We start from the raw sequence: 20,416 nt of genomic DNA, 5'->3' as shown, positions 1-20,416 counted from the left end.
TAAAAGAACAAACAAATCTACCATAATGTCGTAAAAAATATTTTTTTTTTAAAAAAATAAGTGGCCCTAAAACCATAAATAAATGTATCTTTGTGGTACTTTTGCACACTTTGTTTTGTTGATATATTTGTATTTATTTATTTCACAAAATACTGGTAATGATTTGATATTTTAAATCGTATTTAAAAATATATTTATGCATGGTCGAAAAATTGTCGATTTGTCATGGATATATTATACACATTATTATCTTGACGCACGTGTTTTATGTTGCAACAGTCAAAATCTTTTAATTAAAAAAAATTGTAAACAATTATTATTATATTTTTTAGAAAAAAAAAACTACATTAATCGGAGGTGTTTTGAAGATTTTGAAATACACATAAAAAAGAGTAAAGGGGGAAAAGATAATAAAATGTAATAGTTTAGTAAATTATGTTAGGTAAATCTTCAAATTCTGCTTCATAAATTCTTTCAATTATATATAAATAAATAAATAATGTTCCAATATTTCAGTCCTTGTAATTTATGGATTCGATAATTGAATTAACGCTCACGCACATATATAATATATTCAAAATGAAATTTATGTTTTACCGTAATTGCAAGAGTATAAGTGTCGATGGAGGACGACGAGGTGACCCAGAAGGCCAGAACCAGACGACCTTGTAGCTCATTTGTGGGCCTGTTGCAGTAAACGGGCCAACTCCGAAGCCCACGATTAGACTTCCAGTTGCGGAGATTTTTTTAAAAAAAAAAGAAAAAGAAAAAGAAAAAGAAAAGAAAATTAAAAAACAGTCCACGTAAGACGGGTTCCAACGGCTAGTTACGGACAGCATCCATGTTCAAAATTTCAGCCACCGAAGGTCACAACGCTCCATCAATACTCCTCTCTTCCAATTTTCACTTCAATAAACGCCATCTCTAAAGGAAGATTTCCCCCTCCAAATATCATACAAAAAGGAAGATTTCCCCCTCCAAATATCATACAAAATGGCAGAAATTGAAGAAACTTTCAGTAAATTGTTATCATCGTCTTCTTCTTGTTCATGGAAAGATCGAGAGATGGCCGACGAAGCTGGAGGCGGGGACGAGGAGTTTTACGAGAAATTGGAGGCGCCGAAGTTCGTTGATTTCACTGTTCCAGACCATTTCCATCCAGACGACCGATACTGGTTCTGCCTCCGTGTTGGTTAGTGTTTAGTGTTTGTGCTAGATTTTTCTATCTGTACTTAGGTATACCCTGGACTTGGAACTACCTCTATTTTGAATTTTAGCTTCTTCCTTTTGTTTCCTTTATTATTCCCCTATTTTTATTGAAGTTCGGTTTTAGTCCTTAATTTTTTGAGATACTCGGTATGCATAGGGTGGAAAATTAGAGAGATACTATACAGAGAACATGTTTTAATTAAAACGTGTTTAATGAACTTTACTATTTCATGGTTGAAAATCTATTGGGATGAGCTTTTGTATGAAAATTTATTCTATAAATGTTGCATCATTTGATTAACTAATTGAAATGCTGGAAAGAATTTGTCTCTGCCATTGAGATCCATTCTTGAAAAAGTAAATTTCTTGAAGACCTACTGATTAGCATTGTTTCAGGATGTGACCAAAAGCACGAGGAAGAAATGGATCATGAAGCAATCTACAAGAACTTTGTCCTCAGGGTTTGTGTCAATTGATTTTCCTGGTTAGTTGAAAGTTCTTGGAATAATTTCAACCCTTTATGATGCCATAATTTATCCATACAGGTAATGGCAGCTAGAAGTCCAAATGTACGGCTTAGGAAAGCCCTTGGAAATTCTTCAAGGTATTTAGAGATTATTAGGTCTCTTTCAAGTAATTAAATATAAGGCTTATTGTCTAATAGTGTAAATTTTTAGGTGAGATTTTTGTGTAATAGTTTTTTTATCACATATTTTGATAATGACTCTACACCATTCAATTTTTATGTTGCAGAACACCCTTAAAATGTCCTATGTCAGCTCCCCCTAAATCTTCCAAACCAAGATTAGCAATAATTTCTTCTATTTCTCAGAAGATGGAGGGTGAAATGAAAAGGATCACGAAGCCTCCCTCGGAACCTGGAGTTACACCAATGGCTAAGGTTAAGCAGATTGCTTCCAAGTATCTCACGACTCCAAGGAACAAAACCAAATTATCGAATCCAAAATCATTTCGAAGTGTTCAGAATGCTAAACCAGGAAATATTGAAGTGCCAAAAAGTAGAATGGTAGCAAAGGCTTTGGTTTTTCACTCTCCCAAAAAAACCATCAAGGTCAAAACTTCTTTGGAACGGCGCACACCCTTGACAAAGTTATGTGAACGAATGGACAAGCTCGAGATAACCGATCAGAGAAAGCAACACGTACTGGGCTATTCTAGTAAATCGTCCAGTAATTGGGAAACTGATGCTTCGAGAAAAAAAAGGGAACTGCTTCATTCTCAAACTTGTGATACAATCGAAGCTAAATCGGTTGGATTGAACAGAAGTAAGAGTAAAGGCAAGTTACCAAGTGAGCAAGTCTCCAAGAAATTGTTGCTAGATGATCCTATAGATAGTTCAAAATCGAATGAAGGTAGCGACGTGGAAAAAATGTTACCGGCAGCAGAAGTAGCGAAAGAGTTTGAAATTCAAAATTTTATGCAAGAAGAAGGTTGTGAATCTTCAGTTATGCCACCATTGCTGCACAATACAGATTCGGTCTTAGCAGATGATTCGACTGGAGAAGGGAGGTGTGATAGTGCAAGTTTTCAAGCCACAAACACAGAGGATAATGATATCAATGAAGGGAGGTGTGATAGTGCAAGTTTTCAAGCCACAAACACAGAGGATAATGATATCAATGATGGAAATGGACTAAATGAAATTTCACGAACTAACGCAGATAGTCATGTAGAATCTGTTCGACAGAGAATTGAGGCTGATTCTTCTGAAAGAAGGAGAGATGAGCTTGAATATATGGACTGTGATGACAAAGAAAATGCTGCAGGTGCTGATGAGAACAGGTTTGTGTCTTTGCATAACTGTTTTAGTGTTTTCTGGAGTAACTAATTTCTGGAGTCATTTACGAGTGGAACTTACCTATCCGCGTTTAATTGTTTGCAGAAGGCATGATAATAATACGAATCAAAACGGAAGAAAAATCTTTGGCATGCATAACAAATGTGGCGGCATAAAAAAGGTTCATTAATTTTCTTTAATTTCATCTTTTTTATAAGAAAAAAAAATCAAATTTCATCTTTCATTTTGATTGAATTTTGTTACTATTAATTACAATATCGCTTTCTATAATTGATGACAGGTTGCTCAAGCAAAAGATATGAATTTGAAGGAGGGTTTGATTTTATCTGGTGCTCTTGCTCCTGGACCGAAATTCAAGAAACCAAAGCCGACTAACCCTATACCTTTTAAACTAAGAACGGATGTAATCTTCTATCTACTTCCACTCTCACTCTTGCAATAGGCTTGCACTTTTTGTGGAGAAATCTCAAATCAGTTTTTACTACAGGAGAGGGGAATTCTTAAAGAAGCTACGTTGGAGAGAAGAGCCAACATGGCATCTCAAAACGAGAGTTCAAATTCAAACATGTTAGGCGGAGAGTTGCAGAAGCAAGGGAGTGTTAATCAAGTATACTTTCTTCCCTTAAATTCCCATCGATGAAGTAATAGTATTCTAAAGCCCGTGTCTAATAAACATATGTAGTTATCACAGTGCATGATTGTGGTATAAACAAGAGTGTTGTGTAAACCAAATTCAGATGAATGGTGCTAAAAATTCAAAATTGCTTGGTTACTCAAAATAATGGTGTTTTTTTAACACTTTACAGAGAGGGAGGGGGAGGTCAACAACAACAATAAAACAACAGGACCATCGTTTTTCGGCATACCAAGAACCAAAACAGCTTAGTTCCCCTCTCAAAAGTAGCGCAACTCAAAGATTGGAGAAGTTCAGAAAAATTGCATCTCCTGTTCAGCCTCAAAGGTGTGAGAATTCTGTTTTAGTTAATCAGACAAATAGAAGTAAACTCCTAGGTGTGAGAATTCTGTTTTAGTTAATCAGACAAATAGAAGTAAACTCCTCCTTTGTTTTGAAAATAACAAGGTGTGCAATTCAAAAAGTTGGTTTGACGATGAGTTAATGATTTTGGCTTAATTTAACAGGAGGCTTGCTTCAACAAAGAAGGAAGTAGTGACTTCTTTCTTGATTCCTGGTAAAAAACTTGAAGTGATACACGAAAATTCACCCAAGCATTCAGAACTAAGAAGGGTCAGGAAAGAAACTAGGAACAACATTTCTTCCCCCACTGTTGATTCCTCATTGCGATCGACCTCCTCTAGGAGGCCTGTGACTGCTGTGCAGCCAAACTTTCATGGCACCAATACACCAAGGAGTGGTTGCACCAGGAAACTCTAACTTGATTGCTGTTTTTATCTGGTTGTTCAATCATCTATTGAATTACTTGTATTGTTCTTGTTGTGTTTAGATATGTTTGTTTTATTTTATTTATTTATTATCATTTGATGGGTTGATCCATTTGGAGAATTATTCTCATTGATGTTTGGAGTGTGTATCGAACTGGGTGGGTGTATTGTACTATTGTAGTATCTCTTGTACGAAGACACTATATATTTGCAATTTTGTATTTTTTGATGGTAAAGGTAGAAATTATCGTGCACTCTTGAAGGGTTTATTTTCAAGGGATGTAATATCTTGCATCAATTTTAAATGATATTTTTTTTTATAATTAATTAATTGATGTTTGGATAGATTTTACAAGCTTTAAAACCCTAAGAAAAAACTTTTAAGAACTCAAACTTGATTTTTTATATAGAAAATATTTTATTAGTTGACATAATTAAAATAGCACTCGAAAAGATTAATTAATTAATATCATATCATTTTGAGCACAAGTTTACAATTTTATTTGAAATTACAAGCTAACAAATTTTGTTCTTGTACACATTTCCAAAAAAAAAAGAAAAGAAAAGCTCAATTTTTGAAAATGTTTAATAAAAAAAAATATAATTGCACTTCAAGGTTTTTCAGGGCCACAAGCATAGGATACAGAAATAAGGCTCACAAAAATCCTTGTAATATCAACAAGAAGGGAAAATAAATCCTAATCAATTTTACACTTTAATTTCTTGCGGACCCCATTTCACAACTCCAAATTTATCCATAAACGACCGCATTCTTGCTTCAAACACTGCTATACTGTGGCATTTGGATAACCAGTGAAGCAGGGAGATGGAATTCAACCAGCGTATCGCAAGGATTTCTGCTCATCTCCAGCCTTCAAATCTCCAGGTTTATGCTCCAAGAATCTGATCAACGCAAGATTTTTGACATCACGACTCTAAGAATTTATTTTTTGCTTTTTTTTTCTTCTCCTTTTTCTGTTTGCTGAATAGATGGGGGAGAATCCCATTTTGAGGCAGGCTGATTGCAGGGCAAAAGGTGGAGCTCCTGGGTTCAAAGTGGCTATATTAGGTGCCGCTGGAGGCATTGGCCAACCACTTGCGATGTTGATGAAAATGAATCCTTTGGTTTCAGTGCTTCATCTTTATGATGTTGTTAATGCCCCTGGTGTAACTGCTGATATCAGTCATATGGACACTGGTGCTGTTGTAAGTTTCTAAAATTTGTATCTTTTTTTTACATAGATTGTAGTTCATCAAACGACAATGAACCAGTTGTCTGTTGGATATGAAGATTGATCAAAAACCCTTTGAGTAAAGCCTAAAAATTGAGCTATTTGCATGCGAAGGTTTAAGGTCTGGCAAAAAATTGTGTAGTTCCATCGTAATATCTAAGCACGGTCCAAAGCTAAGGAGGTGAACTGAGTAACCTCCGATTGCTGATATTCCAGATATACGGACACTTGTTGAGTTTTGAGTCGAATTATCTCTAATTAGCACAACTTAAATGTATTCCTTTTTTACAAATATTTTAGTTTATGTCAGTTTAAGGTAGTCCGAATGATATACATATGGGATTAGCTGTGACAATTAAGGCCCGAGAGAAGCTTTATGTTGTTGCATTGGAATACCTAAGCACAGTCAAATTTAAATAGGTGAACGTTATATAGAACTTCTGAAATAGCACGAGGACTGGTTTGGTTCCTGATTTAATCCTAACACGAGACAAATTTTGTGGTGTACAACAGGTGCGGGGTTTTCTTGGGCAGCCGCAACTGGAGAATGCACTTACAGGAATGGACCTTGTAATAATTCCTGCTGGGGTTCCAAGGAAGCCAGGAATGACTAGAGATGACCTTTTCAAAATCAATGCAGGGATTGTCAAAACCTTATGTGAAGGCATTGCAAAAAGTTGCCCAAATGCTATAGTCAATTTGATCAGTAATCCAGTGAACTCTACGGTTCCTATTGCAGCCGAAGTTTTCAAGAAAGCAGGCACATATGACCCAAAAAAGCTTCTGGGAGTTACCATGCTTGATGTTGTGAGGGCCAATACTTTTGTGGTATGTTTAAACAAGTATTCATATATTTTTTTTTTCAGTGTTTCTTGTGCCAACATGGGATAAAACATAAAAATTTTATTGGAATTTATTTTGATTAAGTCAGTTATTTTCATGTTTATAAAGGCTGAAGTTCTGGGACTTGATCCGAGAGAGGTTAGTGTTCCTGTGGTTGGAGGTCATGCAGGGGTGACAATTTTACCACTTCTCTCACAGGTGAAGATTTCCTTTTTCGACCTTTTCATGAGCATTTCTTGTATGTGGAGTTAAAAGAGAAAAGCATCTTGGTATTATTCTCTGCAGGTAAAACCTCCTTGTTCCTTTACACCTGAGGAAACTGAGTATCTAACCAAGCGTATTCAGGATGGTGGAACGGAAGTTGTTCAGGTCTTGTCAGTTCATATCCAGTGAATGTTTCATATCGCACATGAATTAAATTTGTTAAAGATACAGAATATTGTTCTAAAATTTGCAGGCAAAAGCAGGTGCTGGATCTGCAACACTATCAATGGTCTGTAACTCCCATCTCCAATCATCTTCTTGCGCTTACCAAAAATATTAAGGTGTAAATACTTTTCTAGCGAGGAGACAACATGTATAAGTTAAATTTGCAGGCATACGCAGCAGTAAAATTTGCAGATGCATGCCTCCGTGGCTTACGAGGGGATGCTGGCATCATTGAATGTTCTTTTGTGGCTTCACAGGTATGATCTCGTCCTCAGCAAACTGCCTACATATTCTACTAAGGACTCATGAGGTGTGCGGTAACGTATGGTTGAATGATAACAACAGGTCACTGAACTCCCCTTCTTTGCCTCGAAAGTACGACTTGGACGTGGAGGAGCTGAAGAGGTGTACCAACTCGGGCTTTTAAACGAGTATGAGAGGTACGTTCACTGCATATTATCACACTATTTGTCATTGCATATAGTCGGGCCTTAACAGGTTAGCGATTGTTGACAGGGCTGGATTGGAGAAAGCGAAGAAGGAGCTGGAAGGAAGTATTCAGAAAGGGGCTTCCTTCATTAGGAATTGAAAATATATATATATATATATATATAAGAATGAATGTTTGGTATCGACAACCAGAACAAATATGTTTTTTTTTTTTTGGCTTCTTCAACTTCTTGTACCAACAAAAATACAAGAGCAGTAATATAAATATCTGCAGTTTCATTAAGCCTCTACAAGGCTATAGAAATCTCTGTTACATGCTTTATGTCTCCATTTACATTAATCAAATGCATCAACACCAACTTCAAATTCATGGGCGGAGAAAAGCAGTGGCATTTTGCTTTGTTGGATAATAAATAAAGGGTTTTATTTTTTTAGGGGATAAAAAGCAAATATAGGGTTAGATTTGGGCAAAAAAACAAGTATAAAAATAAATAAATAAAGGGTTTTATTTTTTCAGGGGATAAAAAGCAAATAAAGGGTTAGATACTTAGATTTGGGCAAAAAACAAGTATAAAAAAATAAAAAATGAGATGGCTTCGCCCGGACTCGAACCGGAGACCTTCAGTGTGTTAGACTGACGTGATAACCAACTACACCACGAAACCTCTTATTAAATGGCTCGAATATGTACATTATATACATAAGTCAAGTAGCAAATCTTTTTTATTATATTATTATTTTTATTTTCATTTGAGCAAAATGATTGTTGAAACAAAAATGAAATGGACGAAAATGCCCATGCTCCCCCGCCTTTGAATGTTTTGTGTGGCAGCTTACAAGCCCATCGTCTTATGAAACGCTTCCACAAGTTATTCAACAGTGAAGCAATCTCCGATGGCGGCAACTCCACTTGAGCTCCGCCCTCTGGGCAGTACCGGCCTCAAAATCAGTTCTGTGGGCTTCGGGGCCTCTCCTTTGGGCAATGTCTTCGGCCCTGTTTCCGAATCCGACGCCATTGCCACCGTCCGTCGAGCTTTCAACCTCGGAATCAACTTCTTCGACACCTCCCCGTAACATATTCTCTTCTTCTCTGCTTTTATTTTGGGGTTGATCGAGGGACCAAGGAAAATTGGTTTGTTGTTGCATTTTTTGGGGAAAAAAAATAAAATTTACGGCTAAGTTTTGATCTTATTAACCCGCTGGATCAGCTGATCGTGGCTCTCCATGACAGTTGTTAATTTAGAGGATTCTTCATTTCAAATTTTTTTCACCTAGGAAGATGAAACATGTGATTTTCACCTGTTTTCATCTGCCATAGCAAATTATTTCGGTTTCTTTGGCGAAAAGAATTTCTGGGTGTTTTGATTTTGATCTGGATTTGTAGGTACTATGGAGGAACATTATCTGAGAAGATGTTAGGGAAAGCTTTAAAAGCTTTGGGAGTTCCGAGAAACGAATACATTGTATCAACAAAGTGTGGGAGGTACGTTGAAGGTTTTGATTTCAGTGCTGAAAGAGTGACTAAGAGCATTGATGAGAGCTTGGAAAGGTTGCAGCTTGATTATGTGGATATTCTGCAATGCCATGACATAGAATTCGGCTCACTCGACCAGGTTTTATTTGTTGTTTCACTTCTATGGTAGCATGCTATTTGTTAAAGAGTAGTGTATTATGATGATATCACTAGATTGTACAGAGGGACTGAGGAAGACATTGTTTTCTGATAGTTAATTCAGATTTTGATAGATAAAATACTCGAAATATAGCTCCTGTTGTTGGACCAGGTGTTGTTTTGTCTGTTGATTTTAGAATCTGGTAAACTTTCATTGAGACAGATTGTGAATGAGACAATTCCTGCACTTCTTAAATTAAAAGAGGCAGGAAAGATCCGATTCATCGGTATAACAGGGCTTCCACTGGGAATTTTCACTTATGTTCTGGATAGGGTGCCACGAGGAACTGTAGATGTAGTCCTGTCTTATTGTCACTATGGTGTCAATGATTCTACTTTAGAAGATCTACTGCCTTACTTGAAGAGCAAGGGTGTTGGTGTAATAAGTGCTTCTCCACTAGCAATGGGTCTTCTGACCGAAAATGGCCCTCCAGAATGGCATCCTGCCTCCCCTGAACTCAAGGTATGTCCCTTATTCTCTGTTAAGTATGAATATTATTCATAGCTTTCTTGCTTGCATAATTTTTTGTGACTATGGTGATTCAGCCAAACCGAGCTTGAGTAACACCCTACACAATCTGGTTTCAAAAGAAAATACAATACCCAAGCTCAAGATCAGCCTCGATCCAAGGGTGATCCAAACTGAGTTGAGCTTGAGTAACTCCCAACTTGAGACGATTTGAAAAGAAAAGAAAAGAAAAGAAAAGAAAATTCTTTAGATAAAGACCGGCCTGAATAAGTAGTAACTACGAAGATCAAGTCTTGAGTTCAGCTAGTTCAATTTTTCGATATCAATCAGTTGAGGTCATGTAGACAGTATTAACGAAAAATGCCTTTCATTTTTTAATAAATTTAATTGCTAAACCTCATAATTCTGAAATTTACTGTTACTTCAACCAATGCCATCTCCTCAGGCTGCTTGTCAAGCTGCTGCTGCTCACTGCAAAAAGAAGGGAAAGAATATATCGAAGACAGCCATGCAATTCAGCTTATCTAATCAAGATATTTCGACTATCTTGGTTGGGATGAACTCCATCAAACAGGTTGTTACATTTCTTTGTTTCTGCAGATGTCCTATAATCTCTTCGAAAATCAACTACTTTGCACCAAGACACGCCTATCGTTTTCTCAATGTGCCTCATACCCCACTTATCACTATTTATTTGCGAACTATTAGTTTAGGCTTGGATATAAGGATTTGAAGATATGGATTCCAATCCGTGGATTCTAAATTCATTTGATTGCTAGGGTAAATTTATGTCGGGTGGATTTCAAATTTATCCCTCACTAATTCATGTAGATGCAATGATAATTATGAAGAATTTGAAATAACACTCAAGACAGGGGTTATTTAAATTCATCCTTCAGATCCCTTTTTAAATCAAATCCTTATTTCCAATCAAATCATCTCATTCAAGCGCAACCTTGATGTATTCGCTGGATGAGCTCATAAGCCAGTCCCAGTTATGTAATGATATTTGGCATTAGCCAACTAATTATAAGCGTGACATTAGATCGAAGAAGTATGATATAGAAAGAAAAGAATAGTGCAAGGTGTTTACGGGCAGATAGATACTAGCATATGGGTAACAACCAAATCATGCATCTAATGGTTCCTATTTTTACACATAGGCGTAATTAATTATATATTATTGACGTGTCAAATCATGGTACATTAACGATGGTTTAGAAACCAAATACAGATAAATTGATATAATCTGAGTCATGAACGAGTTAATTGTGTAATCGAATGAAATGCATAATCGATCAATTTTGAACAACCCTCTTTGAAATCCAGGTTGATGACAATGTAGCAGCTGCTGCAGAACTTGCAAGAGTTGGGATAGACAAAGAAACTCTATCAGAGATCGAAGTGATTCTGAAACCTGTGAAGAATCAGACATGGCCAAGCGGTATTCACCAAAGTTGACGTACAATCTTGCGCACTTGCAGATAATTCATGTTGGTTGTTCTACACAAGTGTTTGAGACTAGTAAATTTTTGATTGTGTAATAGTACGTTCAATTTGAGATAGAGCCATTTATAAAGAATAAATAACGATATATTCGTTTCTTTTATTGTATGTCTCTTATCTTTATTTGACGATTTTCCCAGAACCTTGTCCACTAAATGTGGGTTATAGCCTTTATGACAAGCATTACTTTTTGAATGAAATATGAGGCTGAACACATTCATGATTCATGTGATGTTAATCAAAAGGATTTTGTGATGGCCTCCACATTTTTTTCAAGTTTTTTTTAAGGATAGAGTTTTACCCTTGTCAAGGGAGCCCGCCCTTCCGGAAATTCGCGAAAGCCTGGATTGAGGGTTTGAAAATAGTTTTCACCAAGCGATAGACGCACCTCGGTTAGAACCTCTCTAGCTACGTCATTGCACCAAGTGCAAATTTACATTTATATCAGGGTTGCGAGCTAGTCAGCCCACAATTGTTGGTACTCGCCAATTCTTTGTTCATCAAAATTTTTGGATGTGTATTTTGTAGTTAACACAAGTTTTTCTGTCATCGAATATTTCTCTGTCATCGAATATTTCTCAAGTATCGCTATGAAATAGCGACCTAACCAACCAAAATGTCGTTCACAATTCTTCAGCTTAAAGAGTGTTTTTTTTCTTTAACGCTAAAAAAAAGTGTCTTTTCACACAAATATTAAATACACATGCATGCAACATGCAAAAAACTACAAACTGAGATGTAAGAATGAAAAAAGAAGCATTTAAAAAAAAAAGGAATGAAGAAAAGCATATGTTATATGTAAATAACCGACCATCTATATTTTTATTGATGGTATCATGGCAGAGAGACTAACGACAAATTTTATTATATTTTTTTATAAATGAGCCAAATTTCATTTGGGCAGAAACCATATCTTTGTGAATGGATGGATCCTCAAGCAGCAATTGTGTGATTTCAATTCTCTTTCAACATATCATAATACTGCAATGGTTTCTTCTTAGTTGTAGAACAAAGTTCCTGAAATATGGAAAGTTCTATAAGCATCAATTTACATGGGGCAAAAAACTTTAAAAGCTGAAGTATTGATCATGTTTTTTCAAAATTATCAAAAAGAGAAATTTATGTATCAGTGGATTGAGTTAAAAGAGTATTTTCTATGGCATTTTAAAAAGTAAAATAAATTGAAAAAAATGTGTCTTGAGCTCAATTATCTAGACAAGCACTTTACAGTAAATTATATATACTCAGGCTCAACTATAATGGCTTGAATAGCTCGAGGTTGACTTGAACTTGATCAACCCTCGGCTTGCTTGCACCCATTGTTCATCATCCTAAGCAGGATAGCTGTTTTATATAATGAAAACTGCTTGCAAAGTGCCAGTTTTTTTTCAAGGAAAATTACAGACGGCGTGAAGATGAAGTTTTTAATGCGAGTAGTAACAGGAAAAAATACCTCAACTGCAGCAGCTAAACGCAGAATAGAAGCTTCACACCATGGACGGCCAATGAGTTGTAGACCGATGGGAAGACCTTCCTTATCGTACCCAACCTGGATGCTCAAAATTTTGGGAGCAAAAGGAGAGAAATAGAATCAGATAGTTAGAACTGAGAAGGTATAAAGTGAAAGTAAATTAAAGCCAGCATTTTTATTTCTTTGTTCTTAAAAGGTATTCAGGAATACATTTATAAGTTGATTTTTCACTTTAAGTAGGGAAGGAGCAAGCAGAATTGATTGATGCCAACATCACCAAAAACGTAGAGCAAACTGAAAAAACTTTTTAATACACTTCACACAAAATATTTGAAGTCCTATATAAACCTGTCGGAATTGTAATTTTAACGGGGTAATGTTCTATTTTTTTGCACCATCCTTCAGTGCGCAATTTCAAAATCATCTCTTTATATTATTTTAATTCTTCAATATCATTCATCCAGCAACTTTCAAAGATTATTTAAAACTCCTTTCCGCTCCAGAATATAAACCATAATTTCAATATCCTCCTTGTTTTTGGATATTTAAAAATGTTTACAACAATGCCATGACAGAGAGCAATTATAGCACTTACAGGAACAGATATTGCTGGAAGCCCAAGAAGATTTGCTAATGTGACAAACCGCATTAGATTTCCTGATGGATGAAGAAATTCATTAGCAGACACAATTATACTCCAATTTTTGCCACCAGAGTTGAGCATTTATGTTTTTCAGAGCACCATGACAAAGAGGGAGATAGTGGACCAAAAAAAGGAGATGGACCTGATGCTAACTTAGCAAGAACTTCAGCAAGAGTCATTGGGAGATCGTAATATTTAGTTGATACAATATTTATTCTCTATTGACATAATGAGAGGCATAGAATGTCTTGATGTTTAGAAACTTGGAGAATCAGTTGGTGGTGAATATAAAAATTTGTATGATATATAGGAAACAAAAAGAGCAGCAACATCAGATAAGTGGAGAAATTTTAATCAAAACAAAATTTATGAGATGAAGCAAAACTAACCTGCAACTTGCAAATCTGTCTCTCCAGATTTAAGTGCATCTGGAGGTATTACTGGTGCTGTCATCCTAAAGAATAAGTTACATATTAAGCACTTTAAATAATTAAGGGGACTAAAATCTTATTCTGTAAAAGTATGAACATTTACGCATGAATATACACAATTTCTGTTAAAAGCAGAGTAGACATTTGAATAGAGTGTAAAAAAAAACTATTTCCTTCAAGTGTCACAGTGAATTTGTTACTAGTCAGAAAAAGTTATCTCAGGAAAGACTCCAATGCAGTCCCCAACCAATATTTAGTGATTTCTCACTTATAAAAATGTCTCACAAAAGTTGCAAAATGCAAGGTCCAACAGTTAATGCAGGCTATTTGTTTTGTCATTTATATTTAAAAGTCAATTCTGAATAGAAAAGTCCTTTTTTTTTCCATCCTGTCCTCAAAACGACACAAACCACATATCATTACCACAATATCATATATGATTTGTGGATTCTAAAAGCAAAGGGTTTTATGGAGCTGGAGAAGTTACTTTATGATCTACAGACTACAGATATCAAATACCAGTCTAGAGGATGAGACAAATAAACATAATCAGTCAATCAGACAAAAGAAAACAGCAAACAAGCAATTATAAACCAAAAAGCGTATGCAAATAAGATGCTTTTGGTAATCAGAAGTTGAAAATTTTGCGAAGGAAAATCTCATAAGTACTTTTGGAAGCAATCTCATACACTGCCTATATGATGGATGAACCATACATGCAAAAGTGGTATCAAATGTTTTTAGTAATAAATGTTCCAGCAACTGGTGTACGGATGAAGCTATGCATGTCTAGAAATCATGCATATAGATGGAAATATATTAACCACACCAAGAAGCCTTATTTCATCGTACCCCGTCGTTGGAGTGATAATCACGTCCACCTTTTTAAATATATCCATAAGGTACAGCATTATCCTTCTCCTACAATAAATCAGACAAAACTAGAGATTTTAATAAGTATTGGTCAAGTAACAGCATGCGACGTCAATAAATATAAACATAACAAATGCATCTTTAGCAGACCCATAAAATTGACAATCACGGCTGACCTGAAACATTGAGCTGCAACATAATCCGATGCTGAAAAGGACCGAAAAAGTGCGAGGTTTGTCCGTGTATCATTTGTCAACTTCACTCGTTTACTAAGGAAAACAATTATTCATTCAGATATATGTTTACTATTGCCGAGATATTTCACTTGCATACATTGAACTTTCTGAAGTGAATTCAAGTTCGGAAGATGCATAGTGAATAGAAAAAGGAACATACCCATCTTCAAAATCAGGATTCAACCCGCACACTGATTCAGACCCAATTGAAACAATATGGGCATTACGCATCTCCTGAAGCTCTGGGATTACAATCTCCACTGTCTTTTGCAGAAAGAGAAAACCCACTCAAAGCATGAAAAGTCTATGTCGCAGCCACCAACAAATATCTAAGTTGGGATATGATGTAGCGTTCTTATAAAGAAGATAATATTAATCTCTAAAATTGGAATTCACTAGAGCACATGAATTGATCAATCATGAGAGAAGAGATGCACACCTTGCACCCATGTGTTTCAGTTAAACGATTTATCACGTCCTCACACTTTTCGGTAATATCAGTCGAGAAAACATCATTAAACCACTGCAGTGAGGGTATTATACTGGTTAAATGACATTTTAGTGGCCTGGTGGAAAGGTTTCTAGTACAAGAAGCAAGTGAACACCTCAGTATACTTCCCCAACTTTAGTGATCCCAGAAAGTTTGAACTTTCTTGCAAAGATAAGATAGGTACATGGGGTATTGACTGCGAAGGACGAAAATCATTTAATTTCAACACCAAAAAAAATATTTCTACTTATCAACTCTGAAAAAACAAAAAGAGAAGAAAAGTTCCTGTTGTAACTATCTTAACATAACAGATTTGATTAGCTCAAAAAAAAATTAAATATTTAACCCATAGGTAGCAAGTTTGAAAGATGTCAGTCAGCAGTACAATGTTAGAAAATGAAATATTGTAGCAACATGCTCAGAAATGAACTGAGAAAATCAAGAAGCGAAATAAATTCTTAAGCAATTACAGGTTTCAAAGCAATTCTATCTGCAGCCGAGGATCCCAAAATCGCCGAATACCTGAAAGTGTGCATCTAAAATTAGTGCTTGAATGGAGACAGTAAGGTATAATACAAGAATTTATGAATTTACTTATCCAGAAGCACACAAGGTGAATTTCAAACTTTCTGCCTAATGCCACTCAGATTAAGTGCATCATGATTCAAGGAATTGGGCAGAATAAAACAGCCCAGTTAAATAGTTATCTTCCAAAACAGCCAAAATAATATAATGGCGATAGCCCGGATCCATGATGAACTCCTAGAGAGGACATACACCGAGCAGGTCAACAAGTGGATTGAAAGAATATGTATTTTACAGGAATAGATTGAAAAAACTCTAAATGATACTTTTCCACTGATAGCTTAGAATAGTACCTCCTTCTCTACAGCCTCGAGAATGCACATTTAGCATTAACACTTCGGTTAATCAACAGAGAGCAAACCCACAATTTTAATTAAAAAGTAATGACTGGACGGAACCAATTGTTTATATTTGTTAAAACACTAAAACAAAGTATTTGCCCATACCAAAATGGTAGAAACCTTTATTTCAATAATATCAAGGTACCTATTACTTACACAAGTATCGCATCCTCAATATTAGTTGTAATGGGTCCAATAATCTCCACTGTACCCGAATCACATATAGATCTGTCAAATTGTTGGAAAACTCAAAAGTGAATACTCCAGTAAAAATTTTCCATTAAGTTTATTCCTAAAAAACAGTCCAAGATTCAATGTGACAATTTGACGAAGAAGTCATGAAAAGAGGACTAGGGTGCACCGGACAACAGTAAGAACAGATACGTTGGCAATTTAGGAGACAATAAAATGAGAGAGATATTGTTACTACAAAATATTTAGGAGACAAATAAGTGGGCAAACCTTCAGCTAACGCATATCATAAAGTGAAGTTGCTACAAATACTGAAATGGAAATTTAGTTTGCGCAAATCAAAACCATGCAGTAAAATAAATAAAATTCTCGTGTTAAACTATTTATCGCCAGTTTTGTACGGTTCCATGTTTCCATGGATTAGGAAATTGATGGCTCTTAAGCAATTAGACAAAAACTATATACGTTGGAATATATTGCTGTGTTGGAATATTTATCATGTCTAGAAATATTCAATTAGTAATTTCCAGGATGTTACAGGAAGTAGCCGTCAATTCTGGAACTTTTAACTTGCCAAGTGTCAGGGACTTAAGTTTAAAGGGTCTGATTAGTCAATGGAGAGGACATGTTATGGGCATGATTAGTCAATGGAGAGGTATTGTTATGGGCCTCAATAAATTGGGCCAAAGTCATTGTTTAGTCCTTGAGAGATTTCTAGAAAGCTTGGCAAGGGCAAAAAAGGGGAATATAAGAGAGAAGAGTTGGTTAGAATTATTTTGTTTTCTTGCTAGTGATTACAAGCGTAGGCTAGGGTTGTACATAGACATTTCTCTACGTGTTATTTTCTTTCATTTGATCAGATATATTCAGCATATTTCACTTCAATATCTTTTGTTAATGGTTATTATTGTGGTTGCAACAACATGCAATATAAATCTGAAAAACAAATTGAAAAGGAGATTTTTTGCAGTTTGACAATTACCAGAAGTGTGATTCTTCATCATGAAAGTGAATTAAGTACAATATATGAAAATATGATGTTCATGAGCTTACCCTATCATACTGGTCCTCCCGTACGTAGATTTCAGTCCCACAACACCACACAAAGATGATGGAATTCGAACAGAACCTGTAATTTTTTAAATGAAATAAGTAGAATCGTGGTCAATTTTGAAAAATTATATGCGACACAAATGGACAACCTCCTCCATCTGTTCCCAATGCAGCTGAACACAATCCAGCGGCTACAATTGCCGCAGGTCCTGAGGATGATCCACCAGTATATCTTTCAGGAGCATGTGGATTTCTTGCGGTCCTGCATGCACAAACTCCCTGTTGTAACTGAGTTTCAAATATCAAAGACTAATTAACAGTACATAAAAAATGTTCTGCTCATGTATGTACCTGAAGCATTATAAGACTCACAGGAGACAAATAAACGTATTGTTCAGAAGTTACAGAAATCAAGATTGAAAAGTGGTCTCATTTTCAGGTGGACAGACTTGATATTCTTTAATTAACTAACTTGCAGTGACCTCGCCATCTGTGAGCTTTAATCACTAGCAAAGGCTTATAAACCAGATTTTAACAAGAAAAAGCAAATACTTGTGTTGAATTAAAATTTTGAAGATTCATAATAACAGCATTTTAAAGATTCATAATCAAAGGCATGCAATTTTTTTGTCAAAAGTTGCTATTTGAACTAGGTATATCGTTTATTGCACTATATGCCACAAGAAATACATTGATTAGGCCATTGCAACATTTTGGCATCTAGAGATAGACTTTCCATCGATGAAAGGCAGCTATACGTAACATACCCATAATTTGGATTGTTTCCTGACGTGCCTAGACCCAGTTCATGCATATTTGCCTTTCCAACCAAAATCACACCGGAGCTACGTAGTTTTGCAACAGAGGCCGCATCCTCTTCAACCGGACGAATCTCGTGAAAGAAGGTTGTTCCACCTGCTTGTCATGGAGCACTTGCCATTTACTTATGCCTTAAAAGGATGATCAACAAATGCATTTCAAATAAGTACCATTAGAAGGATACGGGCAGCAATCAATATCATCTTTAATTGCCATAAAAATACCATCAAGGACTGACAATGGATTCCCTGCACATTCCATTCAGATAAGAACTAATATTGAGTCAACATCGGTTAAAAAACACAACACACAACAGGAACAAAAACTGATATTACTGGGACATGCTTATTTTCACCTTCCTCAAACCTTCTGGTAGAAGCTGCTGCTTGTTTTCTTATATTCCCAGGGTCATAGGAAATCAACAATGGAGTGGGAGGCTTCTTATTTTTGAACTCATCAATCGCTGAGATGAAGCGCTCTGCAACCTGAAACATAAAATTAAAAACGACAAATTGATGATAATCAGAGAGAGGAAAGACAATTCCAAAAAAGTACTTACAATAGACGGGGTTGTGAGCTTAGATCTGTATGCATATGCATAATCACGAATATTCCAATAGCGGAAAGGCTCAGAAGAATCAGACGTCCAACTCTTAGCAGGATCATATTCTGGAAGACACTTCAAGGCCAATTCAACTCTCTCTTCAGGCTCTCCATCTTCTTCCAGAGCAATAACTTCAGTTTCTGGTTCTGAATTCAAGTCCAACCGTAAAATCTTTAGTCATTTGCAACATTGTTGGCTAAGGTTGATAATGTTTTTAAAGATAGAGCTCGTTGCTTGGTAAAATTTATATGATTAAGTAAGCTAAATATGCCAAGAGAAGGAACAAAATAATCCAATAAAATCAATCAGGGCAAGCTATTTCACTTGCCTACGCGTCACAGCAAATATAGCAGTCTTATTCTTCAGTTTCGTTTCTTTTAATCCCTTGCGTATTTCCACGTCAAAAAGTATTTCTCAGTGAAGTTACTTCCTTAACATAATAGGGAACTATAAAAATGGAGTCACACACAAAGCATCAAAAGAGAACATGATGATAATAAACCTTGAGGAGGAAACTCAGGTTTAAACATAGGAGCCTCTGGTATCACAGTATTCCTCAGCATCTGTTCACATAAGGATCAATTTCAAATGTTGAACTCTACACACATGATACATTCAATAATATACGAAGTTTGTTGACATTGAAAACAAACAAAAAACACCCAACCTCAACCATTTTATTCTCCTTCTTCAGATGAGATATAATCAATGGACCAATTATGGACGTCTCAACAACTTTAACAAATAACTTGAGCCAAAATCCAGTCAAATGCGGCGCTGCACCGAAAGTCGACAATCACTAAAACAGAAAGGAATAAACCAAATATTCTATTCAATCATAGCTGGATACTCGACAACCAACACACCTTCAATTTTCTCATACTGATATTTCACCGTAGCCAAGTCAACTTCATCCGCCGGCAACATCACCTTCTTCTTCACCATTTTCCCGCCCAAATTCGATCCAATCTGTGAAAACAAAATCGATCAACTCACTGAATCAGAATTCCAATAAACACACATTTTACAGTCAAAACATAAACATAACTTCCGAAATCAACCTTGGTTGGTTGTTTGAGCGCTTGGTGAACACTGAAGAAGAGTATGAAATGCGCAGGAAATGATATACAGCGCCGGGGGAGGAGAATGGGGATGAATATTAACGTGAGAGCAGGTGGAAGAGGTTGGGAGGAATAAATGGAAACCAACAACGCAGCATAGTTTTCTACGCAAATTAAATATTTCTTCAATGATTTTGCCGTTCGTCAATGAATATGATACCCGGTTTTTAAATAAATAAATAATATATAATATACATATACATATACATATAACAAAAACAAAACAAACTTTAAATTTCTGGACGTGTAATTTAAAAATATTTTAGCTTTATATAAGTGAAAAAAAACTTAAAAAATATGTGTATGGACAAAATTTTTATAAAATATTTTTGAAAAATATTTTTTTTAAAAATGTTATCTTAGTATAATTTTAAAAGAGCAATCGAGAGATGTTTTTACAATTAAACTAAAACATTTTGTAAATATTTATTCAAACGGAGCCTAAAACTTCCAGGGATTATCTAAACTAGGAGTGTAAGAAAAATAAATAAATATAAATATAAATCAATAAAAGATATAAATTTCAA

General features: G+C 35.6%; 4 protein-coding genes and 2 non-coding genes across 6 annotated transcripts; 3 read left to right on the top strand and 3 right to left on the bottom strand.

The window, feature by feature from the left end:
- The first annotated feature begins 698 nt into the window (after positions 1-698).
- LOC140879934 (uncharacterized) lies at positions 699-4,563 on the top strand. Its single transcript, XM_073283921.1, has 9 exons — positions 699-1,192; positions 1,606-1,670; positions 1,755-1,813; positions 1,963-3,012; positions 3,113-3,188; positions 3,309-3,431; positions 3,516-3,635; positions 3,835-3,989; positions 4,169-4,563. Exons 1-9 carry the CDS (start codon positions 994-996, stop codon positions 4,419-4,421), a joined length of 2,100 nt encoding a protein of 699 aa, XP_073140022.1. The 5' UTR covers positions 699-993; the 3' UTR covers positions 4,422-4,563.
- A 579-nt stretch (positions 4,564-5,142) lies between these two features.
- On the top strand, positions 5,143-7,660 carry LOC140880775 (malate dehydrogenase, glyoxysomal). Its single transcript, XM_073285524.1, has 9 exons — positions 5,143-5,315; positions 5,420-5,635; positions 6,175-6,489; positions 6,613-6,702; positions 6,790-6,873; positions 6,962-6,997; positions 7,101-7,190; positions 7,279-7,373; positions 7,450-7,660. The coding sequence occupies exons 1-9, from the start codon at positions 5,256-5,258 to the stop codon at positions 7,520-7,522; spliced, it is 1,059 nt and encodes a 352-aa protein (XP_073141625.1). The 5' UTR covers positions 5,143-5,255; the 3' UTR covers positions 7,523-7,660.
- Positions 7,661-7,974: 314 nt separating this feature from the next.
- TRNAV-AAC (transfer RNA valine (anticodon AAC)) lies at positions 7,975-8,048 on the bottom strand. Its single transcript has one exon. It is a non-coding gene; the product is annotated as a tRNA-Val (tRNA).
- Positions 8,049-8,192: 144 nt separating this feature from the next.
- On the top strand, positions 8,193-11,655 carry LOC140880681 (L-galactose dehydrogenase). The gene is made up of 5 exons (XM_073285322.1): positions 8,193-8,453; positions 8,768-8,996; positions 9,219-9,518; positions 9,970-10,098; positions 10,854-11,655. Exons 1-5 carry the CDS (start codon positions 8,278-8,280, stop codon positions 10,983-10,985), a joined length of 966 nt encoding a protein of 321 aa, XP_073141423.1. The 5' UTR covers positions 8,193-8,277; the 3' UTR covers positions 10,986-11,655.
- LOC140885650 (U4 spliceosomal RNA) lies at positions 11,340-11,465 on the bottom strand. Its single transcript, XR_012151070.1, has one exon. It is a non-coding gene; the product is annotated as a U4 spliceosomal RNA (small nuclear RNA).
- Positions 11,656-11,769: 114 nt separating the features above from the next.
- Positions 11,770-20,007, bottom strand: LOC140880680 (fatty acid amide hydrolase). Its single transcript, XM_073285321.1, has 21 exons — positions 19,830-20,007; positions 19,635-19,737; positions 19,436-19,545; positions 19,271-19,331; positions 18,724-18,914; positions 18,520-18,649; positions 18,335-18,412; positions 18,113-18,260; positions 17,495-17,607; positions 17,346-17,421; positions 16,257-16,328; positions 15,645-15,696; positions 15,290-15,370; positions 15,124-15,207; positions 14,845-14,948; positions 14,625-14,717; positions 14,428-14,496; positions 13,534-13,598; positions 13,097-13,158; positions 12,484-12,579; positions 11,770-12,047 (listed from the first exon to the last, which is right to left on the bottom strand). Exons 2-21 carry the CDS (start codon positions 19,711-19,713, stop codon positions 11,985-11,987), a joined length of 1,827 nt encoding a protein of 608 aa, XP_073141422.1. The 5' UTR covers positions 19,714-19,737; positions 19,830-20,007; the 3' UTR covers positions 11,770-11,984.
- Between the last annotated feature and the right edge of the window lie 409 nt (positions 20,008-20,416).

The sequence above is a fragment of the Henckelia pumila genome, chromosome 2 (assembly GCF_033568475.1).
Source record: "Henckelia pumila isolate YLH828 chromosome 2, ASM3356847v2, whole genome shotgun sequence".
Classification (NCBI taxonomy): Eukaryota; Viridiplantae; Streptophyta; class Magnoliopsida; order Lamiales; family Gesneriaceae; genus Henckelia; species Henckelia pumila.
The sequence above is the reverse complement of the archived record's forward strand: the minus strand, read 5'-3'. Positions and strand labels throughout refer to the sequence as shown.

Coding starts and splice junctions, on each gene's coding strand:
- LOC140879934 (XM_073283921.1), top strand. CDS start 994: ATGGCAGAAATTGAAGAAACTTTCAGTAAATTGTTATCATCGTCTTCT. Junction 1,671..1,754: donor ACAAGAACTTTGTCCTCAGG/GTTTGTGTCAAT, acceptor TTATCCATACAG/GTAATGGCAGCTAGAAGTCC. Junction 3,636..3,834: donor AGCAAGGGAGTGTTAATCAA/GTATACTTTCTT, acceptor AACACTTTACAG/AGAGGGAGGGGGAGGTCAAC.
- LOC140880775 (XM_073285524.1), top strand. CDS start 5,256: ATGGAATTCAACCAGCGTATCGCAAGGATTTCTGCTCATCTCCAGCCT. Junction 5,636..6,174: donor ATATGGACACTGGTGCTGTT/GTAAGTTTCTAA, acceptor GGTGTACAACAG/GTGCGGGGTTTTCTTGGGCA. Junction 6,998..7,100: donor GATCTGCAACACTATCAATG/GTCTGTAACTCC, acceptor TTAAATTTGCAG/GCATACGCAGCAGTAAAATT.
- LOC140880681 (XM_073285322.1), top strand. CDS start 8,278: ATGGCGGCAACTCCACTTGAGCTCCGCCCTCTGGGCAGTACCGGCCTC. Junction 8,454..8,767: donor AACTTCTTCGACACCTCCCC/GTAACATATTCT, acceptor CTGGATTTGTAG/GTACTATGGAGGAACATTAT. Junction 8,997..9,218: donor AATTCGGCTCACTCGACCAG/GTTTTATTTGTT, acceptor TCATTGAGACAG/ATTGTGAATGAGACAATTCC.
- LOC140880680 (XM_073285321.1), bottom strand. CDS start 19,713: ATGGTGAAGAAGAAGGTGATGTTGCCGGCGGATGAAGTTGACTTGGCT. Junction 18,261..18,334: donor CTGCCCGTATCCTTCTAATG/GTACTTATTTGA, acceptor CATGACAAGCAG/GTGGAACAACCTTCTTTCAC. Junction 13,159..13,533: donor GACAGATTTGCAAGTTGCAG/GTTAGTTTTGCT, acceptor TTCATCCATCAG/GAAATCTAATGCGGTTTGTC.